At 39.8% G+C, this 12,450-nt stretch overlaps 1 protein-coding gene across 1 annotated transcript in view; it reads right to left on the reverse strand.

Moving 5' to 3' along the window:
* LOC143283670 (phospholipid-transporting ATPase VA-like) overlaps positions 1 to 12,243 on the reverse strand; it is a 93,671-nt gene extending 81,428 nt beyond the window's left edge. Inside the window, 3 exon segments of the mRNA XM_076589889.1 lie at positions 2,267 to 2,471; positions 7,341 to 7,755; positions 11,992 to 12,243. Of these exon segments, the coding sequence (XP_076446004.1) occupies positions 2,267 to 2,471; positions 7,341 to 7,729 (594 nt within the window). The 5' untranslated portion in view covers positions 7,730 to 7,755; positions 11,992 to 12,243.
* Positions 12,244 to 12,450: the final 207 nt, after the last annotated feature.

Raw genomic sequence — 12,450 nt, forward strand, 5'->3', positions numbered from 1 at the left:
TGTATTTGCATTTGTATTTCTTTTTATCACAACAGATTTCTCTGTGTGAAATTCGGGCTGCTCTCCCCAGGGAGAGCTCGTCGCTACACTACAGCGCCACCCATTTTTTTGTATTTTTTCCTGCAGGCAGTTTTATTTGTTTTTCCTATCGATGTGGATTTTTCTACAGAATTTTGCCAGGAACAACCCTTTTGTTGCCATGGGTTCTTTTACGTGCGCTAAGTGCATGCTGCACACGGGACCTCGGTTTATCGTCTCATCCGAATGACTAGCGTCCAGACCACCACTCAAGGTCTAGTGGAGGGGGAGAAAATATCGGCGGCTGAACCGCTGACTGTATCATTTAATGATTTATGGTTCATTGCTGTGGAAACCAGACATATCTTTTTTTCTTTGTGTATGTGCATTTGTTGCTACAATTCATTTTATTAGCTTTTGCAAGGCAGGTGCTACAGTACTGTAAAATCGAGAATGTGTATATATGATGATGGTTTTTTTTCAAAATCAGAAGAGCACTACACTGCTGATCAGCCTGATGGTCACATCCTGACAATGTTTGTATTGTATTGCATTACACTGCGTTGTGTTTTGTATTCCATTGCACTGCACTGTATTGTATTGTATTGTATTGTATTGTATTGTATTGTATTGTATTGTATTGTATTGTATTGTACTGTACTGTATTGTATTGCATTGTATTGTACATATTGTATTGTACTGTACTGTATTGTATTGCATTGCATTGCATTTGTACTGTATTGTATTGCATTGCATTATATTGCATTGCATTGCATTGTATTGTTATACTTTCTCACAACAGATTTTTCTGTGTGAAGTTCAGGCTGCTCTCCCCAGGGAGATCATGTCACTTCAGTGCAGTGCCACCTTTCTTTTCTCTTTTTTTTTCTCAAGCTCCGGTGGAGGGGAAGAAAGTCCTGGCGAGTGTGGGATTCAATCCCATACGTTCAGATTCACTGGCTACCTGGGCAGAGGCGTTACCACTAGGCTACCACCCCATTCTTCCCTAACCAAACCAAACCAAACCAAGCGGTGCTCTGACGTCATCATCAAAGAGTGATGATGAATGCAACAGACCAGCGGTTAGAACACTGGACTTTCAATCTGAGGGCCCTGGGTTCGATCCTGGTAATGGTGCCTGGTGGGAAAAGGGTTAAGATTTTTCTGGTTCCCCAATTATTCATATGAACAGTGTGAGGTAGACTAAAATAATCTTGGTAAAAGTCGACTTACATGGGATATACATATGAAACAAAAGAGGTAAGAGAGGAAAGGGGTGGGGGAGGGAGGATGCAAGGGGAGGACACAGACATAAGTAAGGAAGACTAGAGGTAACGCATCCGCCTAGGAAGCCAGAGAATCTGAGCGCGCTGGTTCGAATCACGGCTAGCCGCCGATATTTTGTCCCCCTCCACTAGACCTTGAGTGGTGGTCTGGACGCTAGTCATTCGGATGAGACAATAAACCGAGGTCCCGTGTGCAGCATGCACTTAGCGCACGTAAAAGAACCCACGGCAACAAAAGGGTTGTTCCTGGCAAAATTCTGTAGAAAAATCCACTGCGATAGGAAAAACAAATAAAACTGCACGCAGGAAAAAACACCAAAAAAATGGGTGGCGCTGTAGTGTAGCGACGCGCTCTCCCTGGGAAGAGCAGCCCGAATTTCACACAGAGAAATCTGTTGTGATAAAAAGAAATACAAATACAAATACAAATAACTGTTGAGAAGACAAGCATCCAGAGAAGAAATACACAAGTTTTGCAGGAGAAGAGGAGATCCCCTGTAAGGTCGGGAATCACCGAGTGAATGGAGTCTATGTCGAAATAAAGGAATGACAGAATCAACCAAGTTCAACTGAACAGTCAATCATACACACAAAGCACTGACATCTGAAATAAACTCTCTCTCTCTCTCTCTCTCTCGTTCTCTCTCTCAATGTTACTAACATCCATATGAGCACAACACACACACACACACATACAACATACAACACACACACACACACATACCCACACACACACACATACCCACACACACACATACCCCCCCCCCAACCCTACACACACACATATACCCACACACATACACACACACACATACCCCCCCCCTACACACACACACAACACACACACACCACCACCACCACCAACACCACCACCACCACCACTACACACATATGAACACAAAACACACGAACACCAATTTCACTGCAGACAGCACCCCCATCACCCCGTCCCCAGCACCCACCTGCAGCTCAATACTGCTGACCCTCTGGCGCTGTTTCAGGTTGTTCTCTCCATCGATGTTGCTGGTTTCGATGTGGCACACCCCCGCTGGGTCGCTGGATCGCACCAACAGGATGTCCGCGCAGATGATTTCGTTGCACGACAGATGCACAAAGTCCCCTGGGTAAACCTTCGCCCATTCTCGTTTCACAAACCGTTCCTCAGACCTGAACAGGTGAAGACAGAATTAATAATATTTTAATATTATTTTTGACTCACTTGTGTAAACAAAGTGAGTCTATGTTTTAACCCGGTGTTCGGTTGTGTGTGTGTGTGTGTGTGTGTCTGTGTATCCATGGTAAACTTTAACATTGACATTTTCTCTGCAAATACTTTGTCAGTTGACACCAAATTAGGTATAAAAATAGGAAAAATTCAGTTATTTCCAGTCATCTTGTTTAAAACAATATTGCACCTCTGATGGGCACAAAAATATAAAAAATGAAGCCTAATTATATGCAAACTGCATTTACTGTTATATTTATATTTTTTGTATTCTCTAAACTTGGCACTTTGATCTGATATTCTGACCCAACAACAAGAGCAGTCATTATTATCATTTTTTGTTCAAACAGGAACTTCTTTTGCTAAGCATGGAAGTTTTATTTATTTTGCAAACGTTTTGGTGCAGATAGTAAAAAAGGGAAATTACTCTGTAATTAATGCTAGGGGAGTTAATTTGCTTTAAACTGATCTTTCTCATCTTAAACATTACATTTTGAAATTATACTCAATACATAAAAAGCTTGGATTTTTTTTTTTTTTTTTTTTTTAAGTGTATCACAAGTGAGTCCTGAAGGCCTTGCCTCTCTCGTATTTTCATATAGTTCTATAGTTCAAGCATAAGCAAGCTCTAAGCACTTTACAATCCAGTACCTAAAGTGAAACAAGAAGAAAGCACATAAAAAGTAGTAGAAACATAAAACAGAATCATTAATATTATAAAAACACAATGCACAAAACCCACAAAGTAACATACTCTCAATACTACAACTACTGCACTCCAACACTCTCTCTCTCTCTGTCTCTCTCTCTCTCACACACACACACACACACACACACACACACACACACACACACACGATTAAATGGCTGAGATAATATCAATTTTTACTTAAAATACATACATGTAAAATGAAGCATAACTGTAATTTGCATAGATTTTGTAAAAATTGAAATATAAACTTTTGGACAGAACAGGTTAATGGGGTAAAAATGAGCAGTCATTCTCCCTTTCGAACCACACCACCACCATCCATCTACCCAACCCCATTCTCTCTACTCACCCATCACACACACTCACATTGCCATGGGCCTGGGACAACAGCACTATTTGACTTATGAGACATATTTTTTAAAGAGAAGTTTTAAGATTGGTTTTAAAGGTAGATAGATGAGTTGTTTGTTTAAGAGCGATAGGCACAGAATTCCAGGTTGTTAGGCCGAAGACGGAAAATGAGCTCTTTCCACAGGAGTTAAGGAAGTATCGGGGAACAGTTAGCTGGGAGGAGTCAAGAGATGTTTGGCAAGTACAGGTTAACAAGCTCAGAAAGATATGAGGGTGTGGTATCACAATTCAGGCTCTGAAAACATAGACAGGCAACTTTATATTCAATTCTGGCTTGAACAGGCAACCAATGAAGTGTCCGCAGGAGAGCAGTAGCATTCTCTCTCCTCATCTTTTTAAGTCGAGCTGCACTATTCTGTATTCTCTGGAGTTTGTAGAGTTTATCATTGGGAAGGCCAGCTAAGAGAGAATTGCAATAATCTAGGCGGGATAAAATAAAGGCAACAGCAAGTTTATTACTAATCTTACAAAGCTGAAAGTAAAGAACTTTACACAGGTGGTTCACATGAGTTTCTATCATGAGGGATGAATCCAAGTTAAAACCAAGATTGCGGACAGACCTAGAGAAATAAATTTCTATGTCAGAACAAATGATAGATGTTGTATTTATCTGCTGGAGCTTATTTTTATTACCAGTCAACAGGAGTTCTGTTTTGTTATCATTCACTTTTAGTTTGTTTTGTTTCATCCACTTCGCTACATTTTCTATACCAGTTTAAAATTTAGAAGCCAAACATGGAATTTCAGAGGGAATAGTAGAATCATGTAGTAGAGAATCATCAGCAAACAGATGATAGTGAGATACAGACTGTTGGATGATCAAACTTAGACATTGTGTGTACATTGTAAAGAGTACTGGTCCCAGGACGCAACCTTGTGGTACCCCATATCTGAGCACAGACAGAACAGACTGGTTTCCATTTACAAGGACAGAGTGTGTGCGACCTGATAAGTAGGAATGAAACCATTTCAGAACAGTACCATTGAGTCCGAACAGAACACGCAACCTTCTGACCATAATGTCATGATCTATCATGTCAAATGCTGCAGAATTCCGTTACCTATAAACCGTATCAGTTTCATATGCAAGCATGACACATTTTCATTATCAGTATAAATATCAATTTCTAAAATCTGCAAGCATGACATGTTTTCATTATCAGTATAAATATCAATTTCAAAAATATGCAAGCATGACTTGTTTTCATTATCATTATAAATATATATCAATTTCTAAAATATGCAAGTATGACATGTTTTCATTATCAGTATAAATATCAATTTCTAAAATATGCAAGCATGACTTTGCTTTACAAACAGATAATAAAAATAAAATAAATAAATGATGACAATAATAACAATAATAACCTTTTTCCCAAATATATCTAGGGTCTGCATAATTTACTAGTGCTGTTATTAATTTGATGAAATAATAACAAAACAAGTAAGAACATAACATTCAGAATGCTTTTTGGACAAAGGTTCAAGAAGTAGATTATTTCACAGGCTGGTAGATCAGATAGGAAAAAACCCATACCTTTGGACAGAAATATCAGTATTTATTTGTCTTAAATAGTGACCAACATATTTATGCACTAAGACATGCTATTGTTTTTCATATAAAATCTTCATGTGCACTGGCATTACCTTTAACACCTGTTAAATGTCAAAAACAATCAAGTCAGTTCAGCATGGTGAGATTTGTTTTCTTCTCTCTCTTTATCCACCACCTGTTTCTTTCAAGGGTTTTTGGTTCCTTTCTGGTTTTCTTTTTTTTATTACAGAACATTGTACCACACAGACGTTGCTGATAAAATCACTGCTTTCACAGTCCAAAGAAGCAGTGGTATTTCATGCTGCTGTACACTATGCTGGTTCCCCTTCAGCCGCTAACTTAGTGAACAGAAGGGTCTTTCAAAAGAAAAAAGGGGTGGGGTTGAGGAGTTGGGGGGTGAGGGAGGGGGGGGGGGGGGCATGGAGTGCTGGTAAAGGGGTGGGGGCTTTGTTCAAGCTGTCTGATGCAACTATCCTCAAGACCTTAATGAAAGCTAAAAACTGAACCAACAGCTTAGCTCCCTTCGTCTCAAATGTCGTCTTTTCTGATGACTACAAATGTATGTCAGCTTTTTAAAATCAATTGTATTGTATTGTACTGTATTGTATTGTATTCCATTCTATTCTATTCTATTCTACTGTTGTCACAACAGATTTCTCTGAGTGAAATTCAGGCTGCTTTCCCCAAGGAGAATGCCTCACCACAGTGCAGCGTCACCTTTTTTGTCTGTTAAAACCATCACACCTCTATCAGTGTTAAATAGTTTATACATACATACATACATACATATATACATATATTAACTTCTTTCGACCACAATCAGACAATGTTTTATGGTCATAGTGCTCATCATACATGATGACATGCTGACCATGCTTTGACTGTGGCGTGGGAAGGCTGTGGCAATGTACGGGCCGGGCCACTCCTTGTATCAACGTTCAATACAATGCCAGTTCAACAGTCCTGCTGTCTGACCATCCCATCACCGATAATGACAGCAAGCAATACACAACTCTGATACTATGTCAGCGTCCACTCACATGCCTGAACAGGCTTTTCAAGGTCAGAAGATAACAACCACCCACATCCTTCCTTGTCACTTAAATGATAGCAAGACAGCCGCAACACCTGAGTGGTAAAAGCACTGGACTTTCAAGCTGAAGACCCCGAGTTCAAATCCTCTTCACGGCATCAGGTGGGTAAAGGGTGGTGATTTTTCCAATCTCCCAGGTCAACAGATATGCAGACTTGCTAGTACCTGAATACTTTTCGCCTGTCTATGCATGCAGTTGATCAAATACGCATGATAGAGATCCTGTAATCTATGTCAGCGTTTGGTGTGTAGTGGAAGCAAGAACATACCCGGCATGCACCCCATCCCATCCGAATACAGTGTATGACTGCCAACATGGCAGGGATAAAAACGGTCATACACATAAAAGCCAACTCATGTATACATGTGAGTGAACATGGGAGACTCAGTCCATGAATGGAGAAGACAGACAATACCCAATATTCCTTCCTTGTCACTCAGACAATATCATATATTTATATATATCTATATCTCTCCATGTCACTGAAGTCAATTACACACCTGTATCATTCCTTATCACAAGTACACACCTCTATCTTTCCTTATCACAAGTACACACCTCTATCTTTTCTTATCACAAGTACACACCTCTATCTTTCCCTATCACCTACACATTAACCCACCCACACCTTGATGTTTTCGACTTTTTGCATTCATTATCAGTTGTTTCGCTTGTCAGTTTAACGACTTCTCTTTTACGAAGTCCTTTAAAGTAATTTCCTGTAACTGTATTTAGAGGGGGTTTTTTTTGTTTGTTTTGTTTTTCTTCCGAATTTCACCCACATTTTTACCCTCATTTGCCCAGTTTCCCCCCACCCTCCATTCATCCACATCTCCCACCCCTTCTAACCGATAATACTCAGATGTATTCATAAATACTTTTAACAAAATGTCTTCAATCACCGATATGTGTGACGGGACATTAAACAAAAAAATTCCTCCTTCCACCCGCACCTGCCCTTCTTTCTCACAACCTGTGATCTGTTACCTGAAACCTTTTCCAACATACACAATATGACAGTGATACAATATGCACATACCTGGAATGTACTCGGCAGGTCAGGTTGTTGATTTTCTTGTCTGAGGTGTACCTCCTGAAGTCCTCGTAGGCATCCTTCACCGATGTCACCGCCAGCACAAACAGAACCGGCACCGCCGCTATTTCTTTGGCGAACGCATTCACAGCAGGAATCCAGTTCAAGATCACAACAAAGATGAAATACAGGTTGGCAAACCTGTGGAACTGCTCAAAGAGGTTTTTTGGCAGAAAGGAGAAGACGGAATACTTGGTGGTCTTGATCCTGTTGCAGGCATAGCCTGAGTTGGGGTGTGCCTTGTGTTTGATGTGGACCCCTTCAGGGACTGTGTGGTTGGGCACAATCGGCCGCTCTCTGTGTGAGTCTCTGCTTCCGCGACAACAGTTACCCATGGTTCAGTCTTCATCAGGGTGAGGTCCTGAGGACAAGCAGTCAATAACAATAATAATAATGGTATTTATATAGCGCTGAATCTTGTGCAGAGACAAATCAAAGCGCTTTCGCACCAGTCATTCACACGCATGCATAACTCTAAAACTGTAGAAACTAAAGACAAGGAAGGGCAGGCAAGGGAGGCTATTTTGGGAAGAGGTGGGTTTTAAGGCCAGACTTGAAAGAGCTGAGTGTGGAGACTTGACGAAGCGAAAGAGGAAGTTCATTCCAATCGCAAGGTCCAGAGACAGAGAAAGAACGGCAGCCAACAGTCGAGTGTTTGAATCTGGGTATGCGTAAACAGAGTGGATCCGAAGCCGATCAACAGCTGTACAGAGTGACCACACTGCTGTCATACTGATGATGAACAATCATTATACCTATGTCTACATGTGTACTCTCACATCTTCTTCCCCAAACCCCAATACCCCACCAGGGATCGTGTAGGTGCTCTTCCTTTTATGATGGAACGATTGTTATTTTTCTTTAAAATTTTCATTTCTTAAAATAAGTTTTAACTTTCTTTTCTCATGACGAAACTGATGGCATATCAACAGATACAATGTGTCTTTCATCCATTAGAGAGACTGACTGATTAACTGACTGACTGATTGATTGATATGTGTGTGGGCGTATGTTGGTATCTACACAATGAACATAAACATGCATGCATGTGTGATCACACACGCATTCCCCCTTCTCACATGCACATAAACACACACACACACACACACACACACACACACACACACACACACACACAAACATGTGTACAAGGGGGACGGGTGGGGAAGAAAGGGGTTCTGTGGTGTGTGTGTGTGTGGATGGGTGAGCATGTGGGTGTGTGTGTGGGGGGGGGTGCAGCAACAAAAACAAAATAACAAAGCCCTGCAAAGCTACAATATAAATTATAATTCAGCAGAACTGGACAGCTGTCCAGGCAAACAGAAATTACCCAACAGCTCACACTGACACTGGGACACAAAGAAAACAGATCAATATGTATTTAGAATGATATGTCAACTGTTGCCTGGGGCAAGTGGGCAAAGCTGTGAATGCTATTAGCACCACCCTGCCAGCTGGCACACACCATCACCTACACTACAGACAACTTGTGAGGTTTGCACATATGTATAATATGCTGGGTTCCTCAATAATGTATACATCACTGTATGATCGTCAGTCGTGTCCAACTGTGACCATCAGAACAAAAGAGGAGGAAGCTAGTGTCAAGACTATTTGGGCTAGAACCTGATTCAGTGGAGAGTGAAATTACAATTTACATGGCATCTTTACCATCAGTCTAAATGGTCACTGAACATAATAAGCAGAAAATGTTGATATCATTTATATTATCAAACAAAACATGACTGACTGTAATGTGGATATTTGTTTTGACGGATGTCATATTGTGAAATTCTCTGAAGCAGGGAATTGTCTGGAGCAATGTGGGCATTTTGTTTAGCGCATTTATTATAGTCCACAGGGGTTATCCTCTGCAACTTGCCATCTCTGTGTATGCAGTGCCTGATAAAGTATGATATACTACAGTGTCTAATAAAGTAATAAGTATGTGTACAGTGTCTAATAAAGTAATATGTATGTACACAGAGTCTAATAAAAATAATATTTATTACAATATCAGCAACCTGTTATCTGACAGAAATGACAGATGCTGACAGTGGCTTACAATTCATTCTGCGCAGTGACACAACCAGACTGTTGCTCCCAGTCACACCTGCACATTGCTGTGACGCCTATAAACTTGTGTGATTGACTAAAAGTGTACATGTCTAATGCTTAAATACAAAAACAGAACACTGATTCATGGTCCAAATACAGATAACAGAAGATCTTGTAACATTTCTTAAGTAAATTTGTGCAAATCATGTCGCTTTTTCTTTTTTCTTCTTTTTCTTTCATACCAAATGAAATCTATATTTTAAAAATTTATTTAACTTAATTTGCAAGAGAATGACTTTCTTTTTAAGTTCAGTGGACTAAAGTTTTGACTTTATTACAAACTTACTCTTTGATAGTTTTGTCCTCAGTTAATCAGTAGCTGTAATTGTAAATGCACTTTATCAGGGGTTTTTTTTCTTTCCTTTTTTTTTAAATTTTTTTTTATCAGATAATGGAATATGAATTTTATCTATTTCAGTAAGTGTCACCACTTTGTGGGACAATTATCTTGATTGGTCCTTTCTCTTACACAATGACAGGCTGCCAGTGACTCTGTCAAACTCAATCAGTGACATTCCAGTTTTCAACACTGAGTGTTATCCAATAAATAAATCAATCAAATCTTAGTTTGTCTGTAAGATAGTAGTGTCCAAGTATGACCATCAGAACAGTAGAGGAGGCAAATGCTGTCCAGACTCTCTGGGCTAGAATTTGATTATGGTGGAGAGTGTCTTGCCCATGTAACATCCCCAAGAGGGTTTTAGGACAGTCGGCGTTGGGATGGTTCCCAAAGGCTGACTAGCTTCCAATGCTGCAGCACTAAGAGCCAGTGTAATTTTGCCTGCTGCTTTGAGAGTCATAGTCCTTCACAAAAGACTAAGCTGTAAATGATCTCCCACTGCAATGGAGAAACAACTGGAGAGCTCTCACTTTGCTGTAATTATCCTGTATCTAAAAATATCATTCAGGCAGCCGTTCTCTTCCACATAAGATTAAAAGGGTTTTAAATATTCTAAATTATTGTTTGCTTTCACTTTATAATTTTGTGTTTTCGGATTATCCAACCCACCTCCCCTTCTTTCTTTTTTTTTTTTCTTTTTTTTTTAACAGAGTTCCTCTTAGCTGAATAGAAAGAAGAATACTTCATCAGACTTACCTCAATAAATTGTTATTCTTTGTTGAAAACATGAACTTCAAAGGCAGGTGCCAGTTTCATGCAGTGGATGAGGTGCTCACTGTATGTTCTAGGTCAACCAATCTATCGCACTTATACCAGCTAAAACTTGTAACATATTCCATCTTAGATCTTGGTCAATAAAAATCTACCACATATTTATAATAAACAACTGAGAAACTATGTCATTTATGAACATATTACACATCAAGAGTATCACCATGAATTAGACACACCAAGTGGTGTGATAACAAATTAGTCTGAGTGTGTACATCATTACGAGCATCAATGCTCTATATACACTGACATGAGCAGGCTGATCCACAATACCTTAAAAAGCTCAGTATCAAAATACACCTTTTTTACATTCATTAAGTGATAAACACATTAATATAATGTATATGAAGAAAACTGAAGTAAAGTGCTTTTCCTAAAAACAGGTGTGCGTGTGTGGTGTGTGTGTGTGTGTGTGTGTGTGATATATATATATATATATATATATATATATCATTTATATGCATGTGTGTGTGTGTGTGTGTGTGTGTGTGTGTGTGTGTGTGTGTGTGTGTGTGTGTGTGTGTGCCACACTTATCACAGACTGACATGAGAGCCAGAAAAAAAAGAGAAATTATAACCAACATGCATCTCTCTTATGCTTTGTTTCATGTGAAAGTTGGTATATTACTGTTAAAACCATTTTATGTGTTTAACTTTAAGCAAGAGTGTGCATGCATGTATATTATATGCCTGTATAAGGGAGGGTGTGAGCAAACACGGTTTACATCCAAGCAGATTTAATAAAATCTATGACATTTATGAACAAATGTATGAGTTGCACTGAGTGTGAACGAATGTGTGTACTCAGGTGTGAATATTTCTGGACACTCTCTCCCCAAACTTGGTAACATTTTATAGATATCGTGTCCGCTGCGCGCATGTTGCAACGAAAACTGCCTTCTGTTCTAACACGGAGACGGTATCGATGCTGGTCTAACTTGTAAACATTCTCGTCATTATTATCCTCCACTGCGACTGCGTCTTTCATCACTTTCAACACACAGTCTGCTACTGAACCATCAATAACCCAACCAAGACACATGTCATATGCTTAAGAAACACATTCAAACAGGAGTCTCCGTCAAGCACCGACCGATAGAAAAACATCTGAAAAGTAGTAAACTTCTAAGTTCTGACTGGGTGTTGGCCTATTCTATTTTTCAACTTTAAAAAATCAGTTCTTTATAATTATAAAGACAAACTTTCACACTAAAATGAAAACGCACACGGCGCTGTTTGTTGGTTTAATTTAACATACATATCACCCTGTTTTATCTTATGAGTTTAAAGAATAATTATAAGACTTACACTGTGCACGGACTGTCCGGGTACATTCGAGCGGCAAGTTCTGCAAGTTCAGGAAGTGACACACCTGTCACCACAATCTGGCTTGTTTCTGCTCCGTCAGGTTCACAGCAACGTTCTACTGACCGTTCTCAAATCATATCATTATAACCACTTTCGCTCCTCACTCCTTCTGTGTTGCCACAAAGTTGGTGTCTCACTTTTTCATTGACACATGTCGACTGGCAGCACAGCACAGCAGTTTCACAATCACAACAGGATGTGTGTGTGTGCGTCGAGCAGCGCGGAGTGGAGAAAAAACAAACCTGTGATTGGCCAATTCACTTCGAGCAGGCGAACTGGATTGTTGGTTTCATTCCGGGCGTGTCAACGTGACAGATGGCAGGACACGTGAGAGCGCACAGGCCACAAGCCTTTCTTGCAAAACTTCTAATTAATTAACTGTTTTTCGATCGGTTTGTG

The sequence above is a fragment of the Babylonia areolata genome, chromosome 7 (assembly GCF_041734735.1).
Source record: "Babylonia areolata isolate BAREFJ2019XMU chromosome 7, ASM4173473v1, whole genome shotgun sequence".
NCBI classification, from domain to species: Eukaryota; Metazoa; Mollusca; class Gastropoda; order Neogastropoda; family Buccinidae; genus Babylonia; species Babylonia areolata.